Source organism: Lepisosteus platostomus, chromosome 27, assembly GCF_059453375.1.
Source record: "Lepisosteus platostomus isolate fLepPlt1 chromosome 27, fLepPlt1.hap1, whole genome shotgun sequence".
Lineage (NCBI taxonomy): Eukaryota > Metazoa > Chordata > Actinopteri > Semionotiformes > Lepisosteidae > Lepisosteus > Lepisosteus platostomus.
In genome coordinates, this window is record NC_142637.1 from 9,610,916 (window position 1) to 9,635,733 (window position 24,818).

General features: G+C 58.5%; 1 protein-coding gene across 3 annotated transcripts; it reads right to left on the bottom strand.

The window, feature by feature from the left end:
• Window positions 1-1,225: 1,225 nt before the first annotated feature.
• LOC148639312 (guanine nucleotide-binding protein subunit alpha-11) lies at window positions 1,226-23,344 on the bottom strand. 3 transcript variants are annotated; one of them, XM_088622152.1, is made up of 8 exons: window positions 22,312-23,344; window positions 15,146-15,330; window positions 14,261-14,415; window positions 12,886-13,014; window positions 11,934-12,062; window positions 7,197-7,326; window positions 5,438-5,591; window positions 1,226-4,904 (listed from the first exon to the last, which is right to left on the bottom strand). In XM_088622152.1, exons 1-8 carry the CDS (start codon window positions 22,445-22,447, stop codon window positions 4,714-4,716), a joined length of 1,209 nt encoding a protein of 402 aa, XP_088478278.1. In that variant the 5' UTR covers window positions 22,448-23,344; the 3' UTR covers window positions 1,226-4,713. The 3 variants fall into 3 exon arrangements, with proteins under 3 accessions (XP_088478278.1, XP_088478280.1, XP_088478279.1); XM_088622154.1 differs by lacking the exon at window positions 11,934-12,062; XM_088622153.1 differs by lacking the exon at window positions 12,886-13,014 and having other exon boundaries at window positions 22,312-23,341.
• Between the last annotated feature and the right edge of the window lie 1,474 nt (window positions 23,345-24,818).

Genomic DNA, 24,818 nt, shown 5'->3' on the forward strand with positions numbered 1-24,818 from the left:
TTCACCAGAGCCCAGCGCTGCAGTCGGCTCACAATGGGCAATTAAGTGAAACACGAAGCTGCAGAACCGTCAGGAGCTCTGCTAGCAGCTCCTTCGCACGTCTGGGAGATCGTCTTCACAGGGCCGGGTAATTAGAGATAATTAACGCCTTTCTGGCACCAGGGCGACTGGAGGGAGCTGATAATTGAAAAAGAATTCAGGGATTAAAAAAAGAGCTGAATGCAAACTGCTCTGCATGCAAAACCTAAAGAAGAAAGGCATGACAAATAAAACCGGAAAAAAAATCCCCCCCCACCTCTCCATTCTTCCAAAGGGCTGTCATTTGTCTCGAACCCAGGATCGCTCTCTGCACGGTGCGTCCTGGTCGCTGCGCTGGTTCTGACCCCTTGCCCACAGGGTCACGAGGAGATTGGATGAGGGTATTTCAGGGTTGCCGATACAGAAACTCTGTGTAAGTGACTTCTTTACACAAAGGGTGGCAGGGGTCTGCAACAGGTTCCCAGCCAAGTAGGTGAAGCCGACACCCTGGCTTCTTTCAAGCAGGAGATGAGGTCCCCGGATCAATTAGCAGAAGCCTAATGAGCTGGGTGGGCCGAATGGCCACCTGCAGGCGGTCACTGTTCTGAAACACTGCAGCAGCCTGCTACAGGCCCCCCCAGCGGCCCCAGCTGGAGCCCCCGCGTGAAGGGTACTGGCGCTGCTGGGAGCTTCACCCCAGTTTTCCAGGCCTACAGCGCACATCCCCCAGCTCGTGAAAGACTGGCATCGGGGAAGAGGGCAAGCGCCCCGCATAAAAGCACAATTCGGGACTGAACTCCTCTCGGGGCTTAGTCTGGCCTCCCTGCCGGTCCCCATTAACTCCACCGGTGAAGCTGCTTCTCTCCCTCATCCGCTGCGGCTCGGCTGAGGTGGGATCCGCACAATGGAGGGAGGGAACGGGCCCCCTCTGTGTGAGACGCTTTTAGATGAACGGTGTTGAGGCAGCTCAGCGGCTCTCGCCCTCCCTCTAGTGGCGCTGCAGCGGTATTTCATGTCATCTCACTCTCTTTTCTACAGGGGCAGCTGATCCCTCAGCCCAGTGCTGCTCAAAACCCGGCGAGTTATGCACCGGCCCGGGTGACCCACGCTGTCCGGCTCTTGCAGGGCCAGCAGGTCGGCCACAGGCCCGGACCAGAGACCCGAGAGTATCGGCAGAAACCGGAGATCAAAGAAACGACACAGCAGGTATAGGAACAAATTTTATTCCAATTTAAAACAGATAATTTTTTTTTGTAATTATTCTTTTCTTTTTTAGGAGAAGGCTATGAAAACCATTTTCATGTATTTTAATGAGGTTCAGGCAACAGTGGTTGAAATGAAACAAATACAAAAAATTATATATGGCTAAAAATACTGTTAATCAATAACCGTTCAGACCCCTGCAAGGCCTCAGTGCTGCCCTCCTCTGCCCAGACAACACGTGGTATTTAAATGACAACGTTTACAAACAGCAGTTTCTTTACTCTTAAATACAGAATAAACTTGTCCTTTTCTCTTGAGTTGCTAGTCGTTAATGTAGTGTTTCTTGTGTTAAAAACTGGGCTGTAGAAATACACAGGCCACCTAATGATTTTCACAACCTTGGCACTTGAGAAGGTCAGGCGCTACTGAGCACAGGGATTGGCACATTGATATTGTACATCATTTACATTCGGTATACTTACAAAACAAACCAAAATAGGAAAATAAGCAAATTAAAAAAAATACATGACTTGAATTTTATACATCACTACACAATGTTTAATCATCCTGCTTTATCAAAAACAATGAAGAGAGAACAATCTGTTATATGAAATGGTTCTAAATACAATAGTGTTCAGGTCGTGTCTCAGCATTTATAAAACCTTGAATTTCTCGAAGTTCCACCTCTCTTGTACTGATGACAAGCAAAGCTCCACACCTCGGTTATTGAAGTACCTGCAAGCATGGTCGATTACAGGAGCTGACTACAGCACAGAGGCGGGCAGTCAGGCCTGGACTGTCACGCTGGAGTGGACAGCGGTGTGAGTGTGTAGTGTTTGGGGTGGGCAGAACACATCCGGGGGTCTCCCCTGGCTCATACACCTGCACAACAAATACTGCTTACAGATCTGTAATGTAAAGTAGAAGCTTTCATGTTGTGCAAACTACATACTTGCTGTCAACTTTCTGTACCACTTAAATCAAAATACTGTGAATTGTAATAATGAGGATTTTGTGTGTTGGCACTATTTCAATGATAAAACAAACAAATTAACAGGTGTAACACCCGATTACAGATAGAGCCTCTCCTCTCATTTACCCAGAGTTGTGGGTTATTCTAGGGCCAGTGTCTCTGTCCAAAGGATACACCATCCATGCCTCAGCTTGCTGTCCTGCCCCGCGCTGCCCTGTGGGCCCTGTCTGCTGCCCTGCCCTGTGGGCCCCGCCATCTGCCCTGCCCTGCGCTGTGGGCCCCGCCATCTGCCCTGCCCTGCGCTGTGGGCCCCGCCATCTGCCCTGCCCTGCGCTGTGGGCCCCGCCATCTGCCCTGCCCTGCCCTGTGGGCCCCGCTATCTGCCCTGCCCTGTGGGCCCTGTCTGCTGCCCTGCCCTGCCCTGCGCTGTGGGCCCTGCCAGCTGCCCTGCATTGTATTATGAGCCCTTCTTTCAGAAGGCCTTGATACTGATTGGGGAAAAACTTAAAATGTACTTATGGACAGCACCATGTGCTACCTCTGAGTGTGGTTGGGAGAGTAGTAAAAATTTCATTTACATAACCTCCTTTATCCATTTAGTTTTCAGGTGTTTGAGAGAAGAGTGCATTTAATCGAGCCAATACCACACCCCTGTCACTGCTGAGGTTTCTAATGGGTCCTCAAAGAGCAACAGACTTGGGACAGCAGTGCAGCATCTGGGAGAGGGTGGACAGGTGCAGCTCTGCCGAACAGCCTGAAGAGGGAGTGTTGACGGTGTGCCAGAACACCACCCGGTTTATAACAGGACCCTACTTACTGTACTAAACCACACTACGAACAGGAAACGAGGCTCAGGTGTGGGCAAGGAAAGAATACATTTCACCATTCAGAACTGTGGTCATCTGCCAATTTGCCAAGGACTTTAGACAAGTGCAGTGGAGAAGAAAATGAGCCGAAATGACACGTGTCGCACAACCTGGCGTGTTTGGTCTGTGCTTGAGGCCCCTTCCGAGGTAAAATACCCTTTCACACGACGCGGCGGGCAGCAGGGGCTCCACGCTGACACTCTCGCCCAATGGCGCGGGCGTAGCTTCGCTCGGGCCTGTTCAGCGGCTGTGTTTCGCAGGAGACTGCTGCTGCAGCCTGGGAGGCCGCCAGTAGCCAGGAGACGCTGCTGCAGGCTCGGAGGGATGTCAGGACGGCGCTGGGCTCCCGGACTGCTGTGGGGGGCCAGGAGCCCCTCCACCCTGCTCTCCCCCCAGAGGCCTTGACCGAATTCTCCGCTCGGCTGGTTTGGCGTTTGTTAGCCCTTGTAACGAAGACGAACGAAAACCAGCGCAGACGTGGGAGGGGAACAAAAACAGCGTCGCCAAGCACGAGCTGGCAGACCTCCCCGCCCGCCGCCGCTGGTGTCCCGGCTCTTTTGTTTTGGGGCACCCTGCTCTCGCACTGAAGCGCAGCTTCTAAAACCGATTCTCCCCAGGGCGGGGAGCAGTGGAGGCCCGGCGGGCACCTGGAGACAGAAACCCCTGGAAAGCTGGAGGGGGCGGGAAAGAGCAGGTCCCCTGGCTGGGAACCGAGATCGCCCCCACCGCCCCCCAGTCTCACTGGGGAGAGAAGCCAGGCTTCGTTTCACATCAAATCATCAACAACGACACCTAAAAGTCTGGTCCATAAATTAGATAAATAAAACTATTTACTTTCTCTTAAAATCACCATTAGTTGTCTGACACCATGCTGACAGAACAGCTGGAGAAGCACGAGGAGAACAAACCGGTCCCGGCGCTCACCGGACAGCAGCCCTTTGCCAAAATTACAAACCCGGCGGAGCGTCTCGGAATGAACGCCATCAACATCCTCTCGGCCCGCCTCCGCTCCCTCCCCTTGCGCTACTGTAATCCACAAACGGTAAGTACAGCAAAATCAAATCGTATTTAAACCGCAATCATTTCTGAACGGGATCACAGCGGTGACACGATGGGGAATGGAGGAGGAAAGGGAGGAATGGAAACCGCGGGCGGCGGGAGGAACCGAGAGAGAGACCGGCGCGGGACGCGGTGGAGGATCCGGGCGTCCGGCGCCGCTCTGGACAGAAACGCGGCCAGTTTGGAAAACGCCGCGGCGAGCGAGGTGGCGCGGGGTGTGCCCGGATCGGGCACAAGGGGGCACCCTCCCCCCAACGAGACCCAGAACGATTCGCCGGTTTTCACGAAAGAACAGAAAAAAAATAAAAATCAGGTCCTCTCCTCCCTCTGTGTGTGTTTTCCTGTTATTTTTTATTTAATCATTTCTTTCATAGTACTAATAGTTGTAGCAATAGTAATAATTATTAAAAATGTTTAAAATATTCTCAGCAATATATATATAGAGATCTGATTGATTCGCCCTGTCTCCCAGCTCTGTGTGTTTAGTGTTGCTCTCTCTGCTGACCCTGCTCCTCTGGGGGCGGCTGTGGGGCGAGAGTGTGTGTGTGCGCGTGTGTGTGTGCGTGGGTGTGCGCGCGCGCGCGAGGCGCCGGCTCACACCAGGTTGTACTCCTTCAGGTTGAGCTGCAGGATGGTGTCCTTCACGGCGGCGAAGACGAAGCGGATGTTCTCGGTGTCGGTGGCGCAGGTGAAGTGAGAGTAGATGATCTTGTCGCTGTCCGGGTTCAGGTCCACGAACATCTTGAGGATGAACTCGCGCGCGGCCTGGGCGTCCCGCTGTGGGCCTGCGGGCACAGAGCAAGCGCGGGCGCCGTTAGGTTCGGGCAAGACCAGAACCGCCATCCCCAGAACACTGCGAGTCCGGCACAGGACACCAGCCCGGACTCTCCCCGCCCCAGCAGTGTCCCAGTCAGCCACTAGGTGGCACCAGACACCCAGAAACAAACCCAGTGGCCGATCACCTCTGTAACAGATCGCCAAGGAATCCACCCCACGCCCAGCACACAGACAAGTAATTCAATCCAGGCAGAAAACAGTCGGCCTGTCAGCGCTCCTGGGGAGCAAAAACATAACTGAAATCCAAGGTTTGCTCAATGAAAATTTAGAGAACATCTGGGAAAATCCAGATGCCAGCACAGCCTGTGAGCGGTGGGGGCTGTAAGATGTGCATAGTACAGGTGAGCCATCGTCCCTCTCTCCCTCTCTCGTCTGCCTGTGTCCTGATCCACCTGCAGGACAGCGGTCGGACACGCCTGCTGGATTGAACACACCTGCAGGAACAGACGCCTATCGGAAACACTCCGCACAGCCGGCTCACCATCGAACTCCGGGAAGTAGTCCACCAGGTGGGAGTACATGATCTTCTCCTCCAGCAGGTCCTTCTTGTTGAGGAAGAGGATGACGGAGGAGTTCTGGAACCAGGGGTAGGTGATGATGGTTCGGAACAGGGCCTTGCTCTCCTCCATCCGGTTCTGCAGGAGAGGAGAGGAAGGGTTTGCATGTGAACAACTTACTTCTGACATCGCGGGACAGACAGCCGGACCGGTCCGAGAGCACGCACAGACAGCCGGACCGGTCCGAGAGCACGCACGCACAGACAGACGTACCCGACTGGTCCGACAGCGCAATACAGAGAACCGTACCAGACCGGCTCAACAGCACAGACAGACAGCTGTACCAGACCAACAGCACAGACAGACGTACCTGACTGCTCCTACAGCGCAATACAGACAGACAGCTGTACCAGACCGGTCCAACAGCACAGAGAGCCATACCAGACCAGTCCGACAGCACGGGACAGAAAATGAGCCGTACCGGGCCGCACGGTTGAAACCTGTTGTGAGGAGTGGCAGTATCTGCACTAAGGAAGTGCAAAGACACTTGTCAGGTTTTAAGAACTATCTGTGGGGATGATCCATCCTGGTGTCTCAACCCTGTGTGAATAATTCAGTTTTCTATAAGAAGCTGCAGAAAGGGCGAGAGTTTGTGCTGGAAAGTTTTCTCAAATTTGACAATATGTAATAAATTAAGTAATGTAATAAAGCTGCTGGCAAATGAGCTGCCTAAAACTTCCAATTTGTAAAACTTTGCAGCAAACATTTATAAAGGTAATGTTGGAAAAGCACCACTCTCTACAGCAAGGAAACATGACAGTCGCAAGATGAGGAAAGAAACAGTATGTCGTATTCTCACGCCTATCTTCCAGTTAAGCGAAGGCTGAATAAGGAAAAGGTACTGGCTGGAGCCTCTCAGCTGGAGAACCACCCTGCAGTCACAGCTGCTGGTGTCTCCCAGTCTAGGTGCGGACCTGTATTGGTAGCCCGGGGCGGAGCGGTAGCACTGTGGCTCAGGATCTGCGCCTGTGGCTGGAAGGTTGCCGGTTCAAATCCAGTGGCCGGCAGAGGGGCCCCTGAGGAAGGACCTTAACCTTAACCAGCAGCTGGGTCAGAGCGCAGGGTCAGCCATTGTACAGTGCCCCTGGAGCAGCTGGGGTTAAGGGCCTTCCTTAGGGGCCCTGTACAATGGCTGACCCTGCGCTCTGACCCCAAGCTTCTCTCCCTGTCTGTGTGTCTGATGGAGAGCAAGCTGGGGTCTGAGAAAAGACAAATTCCTAATACAAGAAATTGTATATGGCCAATAAAGTGATCTTATCTATATCTCACTTAGACAAGTTCAGACAGGTTCTCCAGAGCAGGAGGGCTCTCCCACACTGCTGGAGCAGACCTGGGACACTCTTTAATTCTTAAAGAATGAACGAGGGGCGTCCAGCTGTCCTCTTCTCGAACTGCCCGAGTACTGCTCTGCGTCTGAGCTGCGACTGGCTCGGATTGTTCGGCCCCTCTTGGAGCAGGACTGTGTAATTCAGAAACCCCACAGGACCTGGTGAATCCCAGTTAACACGCTACATCTTCACTACGGCCTCCTGGTACCACCGGAGCTGGCTGCAGTGGAAGGAGATGGCTTTGGAATACCTAGACCCTGCTCCCCCCTGAGCCAGCTGTGACTGGAGGTCTAGACCCCCCCGCTGTGCCACAGCTGGACCAGGAATGGGCTCCGGAGCCACAGGAGCAACGCACCTCGTTGTCGGACTCCACCAGGACCTGGTCGTACTCGCTCAGCGCCACCAGGAACATGATGGACGTCACGTTCTCGAAGCAGTGGATCCACTTCCTGCGCTCTGACCGCTGGCCGCCCACGTCCACCATCCTGCTCGCCAGAGATGGACAGCAGAGGAGACGGAGGAGTCCAGGGAGGGAGAGAGAGAGAGAAGGTGAGGAAAAGGCAGGGAGGGAGAAAAGGAGAAGACGACAGGAGATCATCCACAAGCCTCCTGACCATGTTAACACCCACAACACCCCCACAGCCCAAACCACACCTTGGCGGGGCCTGTAGCTGGAACGTTTCCGTTTTTGTTTCTCGCAGCCGGCAGAGGAATCCTACTCTGTTGGGCCCCTGAGCAAGGCCCTTAACCCCAACTGCTCCAGGGGTGCTGTATAAATGTCTGACCCTGCGCTCTGACCCCCAGCTTCTCTCCCTGTCTGTGTCTCATGGAGAGCAAGATGGGGTCTGTGAAAAGACAAATTCCTAATGCAAGAAATTGTATATGGCCAATAAAGTGATCTCATCTTCTCTCTTCACTCCATTCTCTCTCTCTCTCTCCTGCCTCTACACTCCTCTCTCACTCACTCCTGCCTCTACACTCCTCTCTCACTCACTCCTGCCTCCACACTCCTCTCACTCACTCCTGCCTCCACACTCCTCTCACTCACTCACTCCTGCCTCCACACTCCTCTCACTCACTCACTCCTGCCTCTACACTCCTCTCACTCACTCACTCCTGCCTCTACACTCCTCTCACTCACTCACTCCTGCCTCTACACTCCTCTCACTCACTCCTGCCTCTACACTCCTCTCACTCACTCCTGCCTCCACACTCCTCTCACTCACTCCTGCCTCCACACTCCTCTCACTCACTCACTCCTGCCTCCACACTCCTCTCACTCACTCACTCCTGCCTCCACACTCCTCTCTCACTCACTCCTGCCTCCACACTCCTCTCTCACTCACTCCTGCCTCCACACTCCTCTCACTCACTCCTGCCTCCACACTCCTCTCACTCACTCACTCCTGCCTCTACACTCCTCTCACTCACTCACTCCTGCCTCTACACTCCTCTCACTCACTCACTCCTGCCTCTACACTCCTCTCACTCACTCACTCCTGCCTCCACACTCCTCTCTCACTCACTCCTGCCTCTACACTCCTCTCTCACTCACTCACTCCTGCCTCTACACTCCTCTCTCACTCACTCACTCCTGCCTCTACACTCCTCTCACTCACTCACTCCTGCCTCTACGCTCCTCTCACTCACTCACTCCTGCCTCTACGCTCCTCTCACTCACTTCTGCCTCTACGCTCCTCTCTCACTCACTCCTGCCTCTACGCTCCTCTCACTCACTCCTGCCTCTACGCTCCTCTCACTCACTCCTGCTTCTACGCTCCTCTCACTCACTCCTGCCTCTACGCTCCTCTCACTCACTCCTGCCTCTACGCTCCTCTCTCACTCACTCCTGCCTCTACACTCCTCTCTCACTCACTCCTGCCTCTACACTCCTCTCTCACTCACTCCTGCCTCCACACTCCTCTCACTCACTCCTGCCTCCACACTCCTCTCACTCAGTCCTGCCTCCACACTCCTCTCACTCACTCCTGCCTCTACACTCCTCTCTCACTCACTCCTGGGGACCCCTGAGCCCTGACCCTGACAGCAGTTCTGCTGGCTCTCTGCAAGCTTCCTGCTTTCTACACCCATTCGCTCTTCAACTACCCAGACTGCCCTGCAACCTGCTCGCATCCCAATTAGCACTCTGTGGTAAGTAAGGCAGCCAGTCTTAATTAAAATCTTCACCAAGAGAAACCTTTTCTGTATCTGTAATTGTGAATCCCCCTGATGACTACTGTCTTGATTCATTTAGTCCACACTTTAACAATTATTAATACAAACAAGCAAAGTAACAAGTACAGACACTGTTTAGACTCCAGGAGGACGATATCTTGCTTCACCTTAATGTTTTCACCCGAGGTTCCAATGCAGTGAAATCTACTCATTTCTTAAAGCCAATTTTCAGATGGGCAGTGGAGCAACATGACAGAAACTGCAAGAACATCGCTCCAGCCCACACAGCTGGGCAGCTGCAGGGATTCTGCAAGTGAAGATCTCGTCCTTCTGGGCAGCAGGTGAACCCATCAGCGCAAGGAAGCGCCACTCCCAGCCTCGGACACTTACTGCACCGTTCCTGCACTACCGCAGGTGCAGGCAGGCATCACAATAACGCAGCAGGGAGCCCACAGACTGGCGCCTCCGTGCAGTGATGGACTCAACCCTTCCCACAGAGCCCCAGCCCACGGCGCTGGCCCCTCTGCCCCACTGGTGCAGCCTCAGCCCAGTGGGGCAAGAGGGGTGACCAGCTGGGCAGTCGGGCAAGCCACAGGTCTAAAAGGCAAGAGTGACCCCCCCCCCCGCCCCCGCCCCACCCCACCCTGAGCACGCTCACAGCAAAGCCAAGCAGGAGAGAGCAGAGGAGAGGGCAGCAGGAGAGGGGTCAGAGTGTGGTGAGGTCAGAGGTCAGAGGTCAGCTCATCTTCCTTGTCCTTCCAGGGGACAGGGAGAGGGGAGATATGAACCCCTGTCCTGCGGGGCGGTGCGCCCCAGGTTTTCACATGCACAGCGCAGCAGACATGTGTTCAGACTTGGGGTCACCACCAGGCACACACTGGGACCACCCCCCTCCCCGGCATCACAGATCGCTCAGCCCGGGAGCGCTAGGGGGAGCTTCAGGCTGCGACTGGGGGCCAGAGGGAGCGTGGCCACTGACTGACCGATCCTCTCCAGCGGACGGAGGGTCAGCCCCTGCACCGCGTGACCCCAGCTCCGCGTGGGGCAGGGCCGCCAGGTCAGGTGGGCTAAACGGGTCGAACTGCACTCGGAACTGAGAACGGGAGGCACTGTTCCACGCAAAGTACTGGAGGCGTCCGAGTCAAGCCGATGGCCGGGATGAGATCCTCAGATCAATTAGCTACTCATTCCCAAACAGGCTGGTTGACCATTCAAGTGGACCATCAAAGACAGTAACTGCGAGGTTCCTCCTGGACAAGCCTCGTTGCCCTGACTGCGCGAGACATGCCGACAATCCGAGCGGCTGTGCTCCCAAATTCCTGAATCCAGGGGGCCGTGGCTGTCAGGTGAACGGAGCTCTGAAAAGGGCCCTCAGCATCATCCTGTCTTCCCTGCAGCCTTGACCTCCGCCCTCCAGACAGAGACCGACACCGCAGCCGCAGGGACGTTGCCGCGGACGCAGCATAAAGCCCGCGGCTCACGACGGGCCTGGGACAGCGCAGAGGGGCTCAGGGCCCTGAACTGGACTCAGGGCCCGTCATCGCAGGCCTCCGTCCCTGGAGAGTCCAGACCTGCACAGCCCGAGCTCGGCTAACAGAACAACCAGTCCAACTGCATCGCAGCCAGCAAGCGCTGAGGCTCCGTGGGCTGGGAACGCAGACTCCTGGATCGGGGGGAGAGGAGGAGGAGGAGGAGGGATGGGGGACGGGGAGCCTGGCTGCAGCAGCGCGGATATTTCTGGAAGGCAGCTCTGCTCTCCGCGGTGAGCGCGGCACAGCTTTGATAAATGGGACCTCCAGGAGCTGCTGCCTAAAATAAAACTCCTTCACATCGGACGACCTCGTTTCCTGTGCGAGCCACTGACCTACTTAAGCGGACGAGCGGCCCGATGTAGGACATCTGAAACCCGTCCTTCCAAACTTCGCCGCGGAAGAGCGCAGAACTTCCGGACCCCATAGAGGAAGCTATCCAGAGAAGTGGGAGCCTCACAACCCAAACCCCCCAAATTAAGGGACACCCCAAGATTCCCCGCCCATCTGCGGAACAGGGGCACATAGCCGAGCAACGTAAGAACATAAACATTGCTAAGAAGAGGAAGCTGTTCATGCTCATCGCGTTTGGTTACTAAGAACTAACTGATTCGAGAATCTCACCCAGCTTCTCACTGAAAGAAGCCAGGGCACAGCTGGGCCGCTTGCTGCACACTCCCACCACCCTTTGGGTAAAGACGCGCCCCCGCCCCAACTCTCGGCTGTAAAAGCAGTTTCCTGTGGTCCCCCCCTGTGCGCCAGGCTGGCAGGCTGTGTGCCCGCGTGCCCCTCGTCCTCAGAGCAGGGGCGAGTCCTGTCGGAGCGAGAGTGCTGGGACACTTTCTGAGCGCAGGGGCTCCCCGTCGGGACCCCTGGCAGCCCCTGCCGCGGACTCGCGGAGACACAGGTCAGGAAGCTGAAAACCAAAATTCAAACGACCAGTTCGTACGTAAGGAGGAGCGGAGGGTAGGAATGAGAAACGGAATCAGTTTTGTGTTTTCTGGTTTGTGGCCACAAAGACCCACTGCAGCTGAAACTGCACAGGCTGGACCCCAGACCCCCCGCACCTCCGGCAGGACTGGGGGGCAGCATACTTGCCCCCAGGGGCAGGGCTGGGGGGGGTTAGTGTACTCTCCCCTGGGGCAGGGCTGGGGGGGGGGGGGGTTAGCGTACTCACCCCTGGGGGCAGGACTGGGGGGGTGGTTAGCGCACTTGCCCCCGGGGGCAGGGCTGGGGGGGGGTAGTGTACTCGCCCCCAGGGGCACCACCGAGGAAGTGAAGGAAAGAGGTGAGACACGAGAGATGTCATGACTGATACACAGGGACACAATGATAACGGGAATCAGCGCTCAGCAGCACTGGAGTCAGTAACTGTCGGCTTCTTCTACCTGAAGATGATGCTTTGCAAGTCGAAGGGGTATTCAATGATGCCTGTTGTTGGAATGCGAACTCTAAGCACATCCTGTTGAGTGGGAAGATAGGAGGGGTCCGCGATACGATCCAGATCGCTTAGATAGCTACAAACAAAGGAAGAAACACAGGAACACACAAAAAAGCATGACAGCAGTTAGCACACCCCTCTGAGCAGGTGGACCAGTCCGCCCAGGAGTGCAGGGCTGGTGGGAGTCCCTCAGGGGCCGTACTATTCTTCTGAGAGATACGGGGATGGCCCCTTCTCCTAACCCTCCGCCCCCACCCACTCCCCGTATCTCTCAGAAAGCGCGCGCGTCGTTCCCAGACAGCATCTCTCCGAGACCCCTGGGTCCTGCCCCCCCTGAGCGCCCGTCTGCCCGCCGTCACCCCCGCAGCCACGCCGGGAGCAAAAGAAGGGCCTGGACCGCACACGGACAAAACCAGCAGGGGGCGCAACACCACTCCAGGAACGTGCCGACTGGAAGGATCAGGAGCCTGCGTGTGACCGGGATGGATCCCATCTGGCCGTGAAGCCACAGGTCCATGGAGCGGGGAGAGACCCGGCTCGGAAAACTATCGGACCCGGACTGGGATAGACCCCAAAATTCAGGATGACTGGGAATACCGTCTTGGTGTCACGAATCCGTATTGGTTTAGCAGATTCTCTACTTGGAGGGAGAGAACCATTCCGCTATTGTAACAGTTTGTTTTTCCTGCAGCAGCATTACAGGCCCTTCCTGCTCACCAGCTCAGCTGGCGGATCAGAACCTTTACAGTGACGGTCCGGGCTGCTCCCCGCTTGGCGCGGCATGCCCTGGCGTGGCCTGGGGGGGGTCTGCGCCCGCGGCCGCCCGGAGAGGCAGCTGTCTGGGAGAGCTGTGAGGCAACAGAGGCAGTGGCGACAGAAGCAGCACTCTGCACCAGTACCTGAAGATAATATTCTCCAGATCAAAGGGGTACTCAATGATTCCTGTGGTGGGCACTCGAACCCGCAGCACGTCCTGCTGGGTGGGTACGTAACCCGGCGACGCTATGCGCTCTATATCACTAAGGTAACTGTGGAATGAGAAAAAAAAACAGGAACATACATACAAACGAACAGACAGAGAGAGCAGCTCCTGCCACATCGCAAGCAGGACTCCTGCTGGACACAGACAGGAACTGGACACAGGGCTGCCCGTCTCCGCTGGCCATCAGAACAGAGGCAGCCCTGCTGCTACCAGCTGGAGCGAGCCAGTGTTTCAGTGCCACTGCGCTCTGCACAGGCTGGGTCACACTCCAGACAGCAGGGGGCGCACTGGAACTGCAAGGCACTGAGGCTGGTGTTTCAGCACCACAGCCAGTCTGGATCAGCCTGTTTGTCGCAGTGCTCAAACGTGCTGAACCTGGGCAGTTAACAAGAGTCCGATCTGGAACTGGCTAGTAGCACCACACCCGCACTGCCCTTCTTGCCCTGGGGGTGGGTGGACAGGCGTCTGGAAGAGGATGTCCCATCCAGAATTGCGCCAGCAGTCCTTACAACCTATCTACTGCAGCGCCCCCCTGAGGCCACTGGCTGGACACCTCGCCCTACAGTGAGCACCCCCTCTCCACAGCGCCCCATCTGCACAGGGGGCTGGTCAGTGTGTACTGACTGCTCTCTCTGCAGGGCTGGCTCTGGGACGAGTGGTCAGTGTCACCTGAGGCTGGACAATCATGCACTTACAGCAACTGGGACGTCCAGCAAAAAGCAGCTCAGGCCTGATTTCGCCATTAGAGCTTTATTATTCTTAACTGGGACACCGAATGGGCCACAGGCAGGAGCTAAGGGGCATCAGAAAGCAAAAACTAGACCTCAAAAACACACAGATCTCTGCTTTGACCAGGCAGCAGATCAGGCACAAACAACTAAACCTATAAACCTCTTCAGAAATCAGTCAAAGGGTCATTACCACATCAGAAACTGTCTACGTTTAACTTCTTGTAATGAAAAACCACCCCTCAACCTGTCAGTTTTCTTCAGCCTCAGAAAGACACAGTGCAGAACAACAGACGGACAGTTACAGATGGGACACACAGACACGCACACGGGACACACGGACAGAAGAGGGGTCTAGCCCTGAGCCCAGAGCCCCGTCTGTCCCAGCGCAGCCGGAGCCGGAGCGGAGCCGCTGTCCTGGGCCGGGCTCTACCTCAGCTCCGCACAGGCCCTCCGGGGGCCAAAGCGCAGGTCACCCCCACGTGAAAGAGCTTTGCCAGACTTGCGCCTGAAACTGAAGAAAAGGACCAGGAGCCCCTGGCGGCGGCGCCCTGTCTCACTCACTATTTGGTGGAGTCGGACAGCTGGTACTCTCTCCTCCGGTCGTAGCACTCCTGGATCCCTGGGTCCGTCCACAGCATCTTTATTGCGTTGATGTAGGGCTGCTCGAAGGACGAGACCTTCTCCACGTCCACCTCACGCACCAGCAGGGCGTTGGACTGAGACAGACGCAGAGCTGTGAGCGGAGGCAGACCCTGCCCTCACCCCTGAACCCCCCTCTCAGCGCTGTCACCAGGCCCAGGCCTCACCTCGAACCCCAAACCCCCGAACCCCCCTCTCAGCACTGTCACCAGGCCCTGACCTGACCCTGAACTCCTCTCGGCATTGTCACCAGGCCCAGGCCTCACCCCGAACCCCAAACCCCCCTCTTGGTGCGATGACCAGGCCCAGACCTCACCCCAAACCCCTGAACCCCTCTCTCGGCACTGTCACAGGCCCAGACCACACCCCGAACCCCCTACTCAGCGCTGTGACCAGGCCCTGACTTCACTCCAAACCCCAAACCCCTCTCTCGGCGCTGTGACCAGGCCCAGACCTCACCCTGCACCCCAGAACCACTCTCTCGGCACTGCCACCAGGGTTAGACCTCACCCTGCACCCCTGAACCCCTCTCTAGGCACTATCACCAGGCCCAGACCTAACCCTGCACCCCTGAACCCCTCTCTAGTCACTTTCACCAGGCCCAGACCTCACCCCGCACCCTTGAACCCCTCTCTCGGCGCTGTGACCAGGCCCAGACCTCACCCTGCACCCCTGAACCCCTTTCTCGGCTCTGCGACCGTGCCCAGACCCGCCCCATCATCGTGCTCCCACATGGCCACTACACCTGGCTGCTTTGATAAGAGAGCCGCCCTGCGGCAGGTGGTCACAGCTCTGCTGGGGCCTCACCTTGTTCTGCTCGTACTTGTACTGGATCTTGAGGGTCTCCATGGCCCGGATCATGGACTGCATGGCCGTGAAGATGTTCTGGTACACCAGCTTGGTGAAGCCGCGCTTGTCCTCGTCCGTGTATCCAGTGCCGTGGATGATCCGCATCTGCTTGATGAACGTGCTCTTCCCGCTCTCGCCTGTGCCTGGGAGCAGAGCACACGGACCAGAACAGCTGAGACCCAGCGACCAAGACGGATCGGAATCAGACCGCCAGAACACACACAGCTATAGAGGTGGCCAGCGTGCCGAGCAGCAAGAACATCGCTCCCATTTCAGAACAACACAGTGTGGATTCACGTGGCTCTGGGGTTATATTGCCTATCATTCATGACTGCGATTCCCTCAGTAGCTCTGAAGCGATGAATCGACTGAACCCGCTGCATGTCAAGGAATCCAGCTGCCCCGTCGTGAACGGAACGCCACGCCTGGGCCAGCAGAGCAGGGCCCGACCCAGGACCCCCCGCAGACGTCAGCAAGGGGGGCGCAGACTTGCCAGTCTGGAGGTTCGGTCACTACAGAACCCCACCGGGTCGGCTCACGGCACACTGACCCCGAATGAGTCCGCCACCTGCGGGCTCCTTGCGGAGCGACAACGCCCCAAATCCCATTACACCACGGAGATCCCACTGCCAGGCTGCAGCCCTGCCGAACACCAGCGGGATGAGCTGGGACAACGTGTGGCGCCCAGGGCTCGGAGCCCAGCAGGCAGGCTCAGGCCTGTCCAGGCTGTGCAAGAGGAAGAACATCGTCAGGCCCGGAAAAGAGCGCCGACTTGGTGCGGGGAGTTGAATTAGACTCGTTAAGTAAAGGAGGGCACCAGTACTGCGCCCACAGTGACGAAGACAACAGCAAGGCGGCCGTGTTCAGCAAACCTGTGCAAAGTCACGCATCAGACCAAGAGGCGCAAATAAAAAAAACGAGTCCCACAGCGTCAAAACCACAGCGCAGGGTTTCGATCTCAACCACCGACTTCGAAACTGAAACCTCTGTGGTTTAGCTGCGCTGCTCAAGACGGCTGCAGAGAGGCCCGCCCCAGATCCGGCCTGTTCCACCTGCCCGACACCAGAGCCCTGCCGATGGCTCAGCTGGCCAGGGCTGTGCCTCCCCACTGCACAGCGTCGTGTCCAGCATTGCCACGGAGCCCTGATCCTCCAGCCCTTTCAGCCTATTTTTCCCTCCCCAAAAAAACATCCGTTAATTGGAACTTTAAAGTGAGCTCCTGGAGATTGCTCGGGGACGTCCCTTACTGACGAGCTGTTAAATAACAGAGGTGGCTTTTTTTTAAAGAGTACAGTTAAACGTCAGTGCAGCTCATGGAATCCACTGCCGTAGTTCAACAGCAGTCCAGCTGCAGCTCTCGGGGCGCGGAGATCCCCTGGTGCCTGTTCCCGTTCCCAGTGACTCTGGGGCCCAAGGGCTAGATGACCAGGATCCCCCACATGGCAGTGCAGAACAGGTCGTGAGCCTCTGGGGTCCTGGCTCATGAGCCTGGCGGGGCGCCTGTGAGCTGGCAGTGTCGCCCGGGGCAGCTTGTGCCTTGGTCCTCTGCCGGGCTCCGCTGGCGCCCCCCGGTGCCGGGCAGAGAGCTGCACAAGGACTTGCTGCCCCTGCTGCTGGTTCGAGGGTCACCGTGGGGGTATCCCATAATGCCGCGCTACAAACAGGAGGAGGAGGCCTGGCGATCAATTGCCTGGACCGCGCAACTGATCAGGATTATTGATCTCCTGGGGTTAGTTTGTGGACAGGGACAGGACTGGACAGCTGGACACCTGCAGCCCTTGGAGGACAGCGCGTGAGAATCGAGGGAGAGACCTCAATTACAGGCACGGCCCCCCGAGGGCGTCACTGCTGCAGCAGCCGGCCCCCTGCACCCCAGCAGCGCCTGCCCGAGGCCCGGCGGACCCCCACGCTCCGGCCCAGACGCGGCTCCCAGAGACGCAAACACTGCATGGGAACAGGAATTTTAAAATCCGTGTCGTCATAGAGACCATCCTGAACAGCTAGGAACGAGACAGCGAGGGGGGGCGCCACTGTTCCCGTCACAGAACCTGATCCGAACCCGATCAGCTCCGGGCCTGTTCTGCAAACAGAACCTGCGGCAGGAGGGGTGGGGGTGGGACTGGGGTCACAGTGACAGGTCACTCAGAGCAAAGTGGAGCACAGCCGACCGGCCCCCACCAGTGCTCCGAGGGCTCCCCAACACAGGGCCACACCACGGGCATCTCACCCCCCCTCCCCGTGCAGACCGCCCGGAGGCGGGGAGGGTGGCCCGCTCATCGGGAGCCCGGATCTCCGGCGGTCCCACGGGCAGCGCCGCAGGGAAATCCGGAGGTGAAGAAATTTGCATTGTGGTGAAACAGCATGCAAATATTTAAAGTAAACAACGGAGTTTAACTGCGATCTGCCGCAGAGCCCCCCTGCGTTAGCAAGACCTGCCCAGGGCGCGCAGGAAGCTCTTCACAGCCGGGGCGTCCCAGAGTGCTCCAGCCGGCACACCCCTGGCCAGAGCCCGCCAGCGAGCCCGGAGGAGCACAGCGGGGCCAGCTGTCCCTCCAGCACAGCTTCCAGGAGCCCAGGGAAAAACGATCCCACCGTGTCTCCTACACTGCCTACAATCACGGCCTCCTAATAATCCCCCTCTATGAACTGGCTTCATCACTCTGCTCTCCTCCCCACTGAGAGCTGGTGTGTGGTGAGCGGACTGGTGCATCATCCAGGTGGGGCTGCACACTGGTGGTGGTGGAGGGGATCCCCATTACCTGTAAAGCGCTTTGAGTGGAGTGTCCAGAAAAGCGCTATATAAGTGTAAGCAATTATTATTATTATTATCATTATTATTATTATTACACGGCCCTCCGGGGGCTAGCGGAAGCCGGACCGTCCCAATTCTCGTGCTCATGGGGAGTCCTCCCTGTGACACCCCTTCCCCCACAGTCTCGCCCCACAAACCCCGTTTCTCCTGCTGCTGCGCGCAGAGGAGTCACAGCAGGCTTGTGGGACACAGGCAGCAGCGGTTCCTCGCGAAGCGGAGCTTCAGCACAACCGATCCTGGTTCTGGCGCCGGGCCCATCACACACCGCCCAGGGGCGCTGTCTGGTTCTGTTCACTTCACCACTGTGAGGTGCTGAAAACTCTCCGTCTGTACTGCCCCTTCCTCTCGGGCAGAGGACCTGACTGGGGAATAAACCTCTTCTCCCATTCGTGGGACAAAGGAAGGCAACAGCGGGTCACAGGCCCGACCGCCGGCCCAGCCCCAGCCCTTGATTACTCGCCTCACGGACTAGCGAACAGGGATGGTTCAGCCCGAGCTCCCCCACCCCATGACCACAGTGGTAGAGTCCAGGACCTCCCAGCAGCTGCCCTGACGGTACAATTCTGCTGGCAGTACTGGTTCTGCAGGTGCCCCGGTTTAACCCCGTGTCCTGCCCATCGACCCCGCAAGTCTGTGGCTGTCTGGCACCAGGCTGCTGTCAGCCACCCCTCGCTTGGCTCCACACAGCCCCCCTGCGCTACTGAGCACTGGAGCCTGAGCTGCCATTTATCTGTGAATGAAGAGACGAAGTCCCCAGGACTCCCCAGGCCCTGCCCCCTGGGTCACCACACGCGCTCAGGAGGGGACCTGTCGCCCTGACAACACCAGCAACGGGGTGGGGGGGGAGGACGCCCAGCAGGAATTTCCAGCCTGAGTGCGGATGTCGTGCGACTCCTGCACTTTGCCTTATAAGTCGAGATGTCCGGGAGGCGCTGGGGCGGCACGCAGGCGGAGTTCTGACCCGGCGCGTCTCGGATTGAGGCCCGAGCGCCGGGCAGCGGTGCAGAGAGCAGCTCCCGCCCCCCGACTCCCGAGAGCCCCCCGCCCGTCACTCACAGGGGGGCACCAGAACCACCGGCTGCTGCCCCCCAGCCCGCAGGCGCTTGCTCAGGCCCGGGCCGTGCCCACCCACCACCGCCGCCGCGGCACGCTGCCAGAGGGGGCCGGGTTCCAACGCGGCTGATGCACCTGGTCGAAATCTAGGAATCGCAACTCTTCCCGACAACCAGCAGCGCCCTGTGCAGTCTCCCGGAGGCCCACTGCGTCCGCAGGTTCTCCCCACCTCAGCTCTCGATGACCTCGTTAGCCTGAGCAGCTCCTCACGGCTCCATAGAGGGCTGGAAACCCTGCAGAACAGGGCTGGACCCTCCAGCACCAGGACCAGGGCTGGACCCTCCAGGAGAGGCCTGGACTCTGCAGACCAGGGCTGAATCCTCCAGCACCAGTACCAGCACCAGTACTGAACAGACCTCTGCTGCAAGCTGTCTAATCCTGGTGGGCTCTGCAGCTCTGTCTCCACTAGCTGCACTGCTAGCTGCACTGGAATAGCTGGGAGAACTGGGTCAGCGGGTCCAGCTAAGCCAGTAACTATCAGGGCCGAATCCTGCAGACAGACAGCCCTGCACCGAGGAAGACGACGATGCAGAGCGAGCAGGCCGAGGGGATGCAGAATCTGGCGCACATGCCAGTCTGGCATGACCGCTGAGCTGCGGGCAGACACTTCCCGGGGTGCTGAGCTATCCGCAGGGAATGGACGCAGTGCAGGGAGGGGGGGTGAGTGTTTTGACCATTTACAGGCAGGCGCAGGCGCTGGGGAGGCTGGCCGCTGCGTGACCCCAGGGGAGCGAGCTGGCGCTGCGACCTCTGACCCCGGCAGTGCAGACAGCTCGGGGGAGGAGCCCTGGCACTGCCTCCCGGCGCCGGTGCCAGCGCGGCCAGCCGGAGACGAGCCTGGTCTGCTGCCCCTCTGCAAGACACGGAGGGCTCCCAGGGCCCTGCTGCCACTACGATCTCAAAGTCCCTACATCCTGCAGAGCCGGGCCTCTGTCTTAGAAGACAGCTTCACCGCCTGAAACGACGCTCACTGTGTGCTTCGTGTGGGACAGGATCAGACTCCCATTGCGCAGCAGTCCGATCCAGTCCAGGTTTTCCCACTGGCAGGGTTCTTGTTGGTGGAAGCCCACGGCAGTGGCTGGAACTATCCAGCACGTACTTTGAGCGCCATGGCACACACACAGATCACGGGCACTTTGGCCCCATGTGCCAGCAGAGGAGCTCAGGCCCCCAGCCTGGCAGCTATGCAAGAAGAGTCGACGCCCTGCTCTCTCGCGCCAGGCAGGCGGGCAGCTCGGCGTGCTGGAGGTCAGGCCCACACCCGGCCTGCTTCGGCCCAGAGCATCAGGTCACGCGCGGTCTTGAACCGAGACATCCGATTGCACAAGCACACGGAGCCCGAGATACCAGCCACCCCCCGCAGAAGCTGCTGTCGCAGAGAGCTCACAGGAAGATGCACCACTGAGATACTTCACGCACAGGAAGAAAAGGACAGATTTCATCTTCAGCAGATTCCACCTCGCACGGAGCCAACGCAGCAGAGTGCTGGAGCTGCCAGTGAACGTCTCAGCCCTGCTCCAGGCTGCTCTGAGGCGGACTCTGAACTGGGGCGGGGTCGGGGGGGCTCTTGTGGGGTTTTCAGGATTGTCCTACATCTCCTGGCAGGCAGCGTTCTGCTGCTTCCTAAATATTCTGAATGCGCTCTGAAACGATTCCAGCCAACAGCGCCAATCGGACGCCCGCTCGAGCACTGCCAGTCCTGCCAGCGGGGCTCTCAGCGTCACCTCGGTTCAATTCTGAGAGGGGGGGGCGATCAGCCAACACCACACCGATTCAATCACCTTCCCAGAGGCAGTCTCAAGGGATCCACACACCCACTCCCTCACCTCTCTACCCAGTGCAGGGACGCAGGCGGCAGGGGGAGCCTATCCCAGCAGAGCAATGGGCGCAAGGGGGGGTCACCCTGAACAGGACGCCAGCCCATCACAGGGCACACAGACACAGACACACCAGGGCCAGTTTTCCCAGAAGGCCCACTAACCCACCAGCATGTCTTTGGACTGTAGGAAGAAATCTGAGTGCCCAGAGGAAACCCATGAGAACACGGAGAGAACATGCGGACTCCACACAGACAGCACCCCAGGTCCAGAACTGAGCTCAGGGCCCCAGCGCTGCGCCACCTTGCCGCCAGCCTAAAGCAATTTCTCCACAGAGCAGTCGGGGTTACACTACCACTGCAGCAGTGCCAGTCAGATTCCCGGTGCACAGCGGTCTGATCCACTCCGGGTTTTACCAGTGGAGACTCTTGTTTTGAAGCGCTTGATCGCTTGGGTTCAGCCTTTACATCTCCTGCCAAGCAGCAGGACAGAAGGGACGCTGAAATAGTGCCGCACACAGCGCCTTCAGCTTCGGCAGCACGGCTGCCACAGACAGGAAAACCCGAGACGGCTCCGCAGTGGAACTGCGTCTCATTTCGAGTTTCTGAAGCCCCTCGTCCCTGCAGGCCTCAGGCCTGGCCGCTGGGGCAGGATCGGATGGCCCTGAGCGGGGTCGCTCGGGGGTCCCCTTACTGAGGCCGCAGGGTTCTGCACCCCTCAGAGCTACAGGAGCCAGGTCCACGCAGGACTGCAGAAAAGGCCCTTCTGTCCACTGAGCTGCAGCTGGACAGGGGCAGGGCAGGAGCCGGGGGACAGACTGGACTTGTGGTGCTCGCAGTAGGGAACTGGACCCAGTGCTGGCTCCTAAACTAGCAGAACTGGACCCGGTGCTGGCTCCCAGCTGAGCAGCCAGGAAGCCCCCCTGTGGGATTAGCGGGGACCCCCGGCCCCTCGGGCAGAGAGAACAGCTGATGCCCCTCGTCCTCCGTCCGGTCCGGCCCCGCCTCCCGACGCGAGCAGAACCCCCGTCCGGCTCGGCCCCGCGGCCCCTGAAACACTCACCCTGCCCGGACACCCACCCGCGGGACACACAGCTCCCGGCAGCGTGGGAACGACACACGCGTGAAGACGCGCAGCGCACCCGCCACTGACAGCGCGCCCCGGGTCAGCCCCCTCCCGACGCGGTACCGGGCTGCCGAACCCCCGAACCTCCGTCCCGGGGGCACAGCGCGTCTCCAGCGCCTCGGCCAGACCGCCGGGCCCATGAAGGACCCGTTTCAGCAGCACAATTACATAACGACTCGCAGCGCCGACCCGCTCCCCCCTTCCGCCCAGCACCGCGGCCCCCAGCCCCGGTCCCGCCCGCCCGCACGGCCCCGCACCTAGCAGCAGCAGCTTCAGCTCTCGCCGGGCGTCTCGCTTGTCCCTCCGGAGCTGCTTGTCGATCTCGGCGTTGATTCGTTTCGACTCCTTCGCCTCCTCGCTCAGGCAACAGGCCATCATGGACTCCAAAGTCATGCCCCTGCCGTTCCTCTCAAGCCCTGCTTCCAGGGGCTCTGGCACGCCGGCAGAATTCGGGGCTTTGCGAGCACTCGGGGTCGGGGTCCTCTTCCTCTTCCTCCTCCTCCTCCTCTCCTCGCTCCAACCTCGCCTGGCAGTCCGGCCGGAACAGGGGCTGCAGCGCCGAGCGGGCTGCCGGGGGCTCGGACCGTGGGGGAGGGGGCCTCGGTCTCACGCACTGCCCGCTGGCCGAGCACACTCGGACCTCACCCCGCCGAGGGCGCCGTGCGGGCCGGGGAGGGCGAGGGAGCGGGCGGAGTGGGAGGACGGAGAGGCCCCGTCGTCCGCCTTCCTATTAGATCCGGTCGGGGACCCTCGGCCGGCGCGGCGGGCTGGCGCGACCCAGCGCTGCGTGGAGGAAAATCCGCGGCGATGCGTGTCTCGCCCTCCGCGGGCTGCTCATACACCCTCCTCCGCCCCGCTTCAGCAGAGCCGGTCCCGGGAGCAGCGGGACGAATCGGGCCGTCGCGACATCGGTACCGTCTCGCCGAGCCTGCGGAACCGAGCCTGAGGACCGCCCTGGCAACGAGGGGCACCCCCAGAAAATTCAAAAATATCCACACGACACCCAGCGCCGGGGAGAAAAATATTTTTTAAAATCTATCTGGGGGGGAAAAACACGTCTTTGTCTTTAAAATATCTGGTGAAATAATATTTTCACACTAACAATGCCATTTCATAATTTCGGGGGCGGTGCTTCTTCTTGAAATAAAAACCGAAATGAATCTTAACGAAAACGGGGGCCTTATCTGCTCCTGCGATTCTCCCCCCAGTGTGGAATTTTTTTCCTCCTGTTTGGCGTCTCCTCCTTCAGCCCCCGGTGAGCGAGCGGGGAGCCAGAAAACAGGAGCGCGCGCAGACTAGCGTGCTAGACGCGGCGCTTAGCAACGGGCCTGACTGACAGGTGCAAGAACCAACCAAGAGGCGGTCGGGGTGCGGCGGGGCCAATAGAACGGGGAGGGGGGGCGGCAGGAAGGGCTCGCAAACGGCGCTGAGGGCGTGGTCTTTGAGCCCTTAAGGTTGGTTGAGAGCGTATTAATCTGAAACTCTCGTTGTGGTCGGGGCGTGCCGATCCGATCCACACTGAGAAAGAAAGTGCCGAGATTAGGCGGGTGACGCTGTTATTGACCGAAGTGTTTGCGCATTAAAGACTAGTGTTTTTGACACAGGTGCAAGGAATTTACACGTTTTGGTCAGGGTGGTTTTATGTCAATGTGCGTACAATGGTCTTGTTACATGCGTGTACACAACACCGCCCCGTCTCTCCTCGGTGTCTTTCAAACACAGGCCGTGCCAGGCAGTGTCCAGTTTGCACAGCTGGCACAAGAGGTGCCGTGTGCCTTCCGGATCGCTACCGAGTCGTGCAGCTTTGCAATACAAAATGGAGTTTTACTCAAGCGCCACCTTACCACGCAGGGCAGAATCACAGAGGGACACCGGTGCGGTTCCTGTGGTTCGGCTGCCTGTTAGCGGTGTCGCGGCGTGAATCAGCGCTGCCGGCGGGGCGCTCGGCAGCACAGCGCCCCCCGCCGCCCGCCGACGCGCAGGGCAGCCCCCCGGTGCGCGGGGCCCCGGCGGTGGGCAGATGTGCTGCGTCAGTGGCGCAGGGCTCGCGGTATCAGCTCGTGCCGCGCGCCGCTGCCCACCCAGCTCATTCCTCTGCGCGTGCGACTCCCGTCAGCTCGCGCTGGCTCGGCGGGCGCGTGGCCCTGGCTCTGCTCCAGCTGCAGAATTTATACACATGGACCATCAAACAGACGGTTTTATTCAAGAGGCACCACTTGAAAGACTGAAATTCCGAATTTCAGTTGTGCACCGCGTGTGGAAGAAACCATTTAAAGTCTTTCAAGAAACGCAGGAAGGGAGAGGAGGTTGTTGAGCTCCTTGAAAGTTGCGTTTTCAAGGGCACGTCTGAGTCATTGCAGATAAGATAAACCTGCCGCCCCGGGCTCTGGCCTTCAGCGGTGCAGGAGCTGGCGGGGGGAACAGTTTTGTGTGCGAGTGTTCTGGGGTCCCGCAGGGCTGTGTGCTGGGGACACCCCTGTTTCAGCTGCCCTGAGCCCCTCAGCTCGTGGGGCTGGTTTCCACAGCTGGATCCCACGCAGCTGCAGAGTGGAGTCTCACAGCACGCAGCTCAGCCAGACTCTGTCCTCCAGGGCCTCATGGGAAACATGACAACACAACCTTCTCCCAGCTGGCAGGTCACCCACCACGGCCGTCTCTCCTTCAGTCATGCTGGCTCATAAAATAACCTTAAAAACTCATTCCTGGTATTACAGTGTTGTCAGTCAGAATCCTGGGGCACAGCAGTCTGGTCCCCCCCAGGTGT

What these genes read in the sequence shown, in the direction of transcription:
- LOC148639312 (XM_088622152.1), bottom strand. Translation starts at nt 22,447, where the DNA reads ATGACTTTGGAGTCCATGATGGCCTGTTGCCTGAGCGAGGAGGCGAAG. An exon ending in ACAAGTACGAGCAGAACAAG is followed by an intron (nt 14,416 to 15,145) that starts GTGAGGCCCCAG and finishes CGTCTGTCTCAG; the next exon opens with TCCAACGCCCTGCTGGTGCG. An exon ending in CTGTCCGACTCCACCAAATA is followed by an intron (nt 13,015 to 14,260) that starts GTGAGTGAGACA and finishes CTCATTCCACAG; the next exon opens with TTACCTTAGTGATATAGAGC.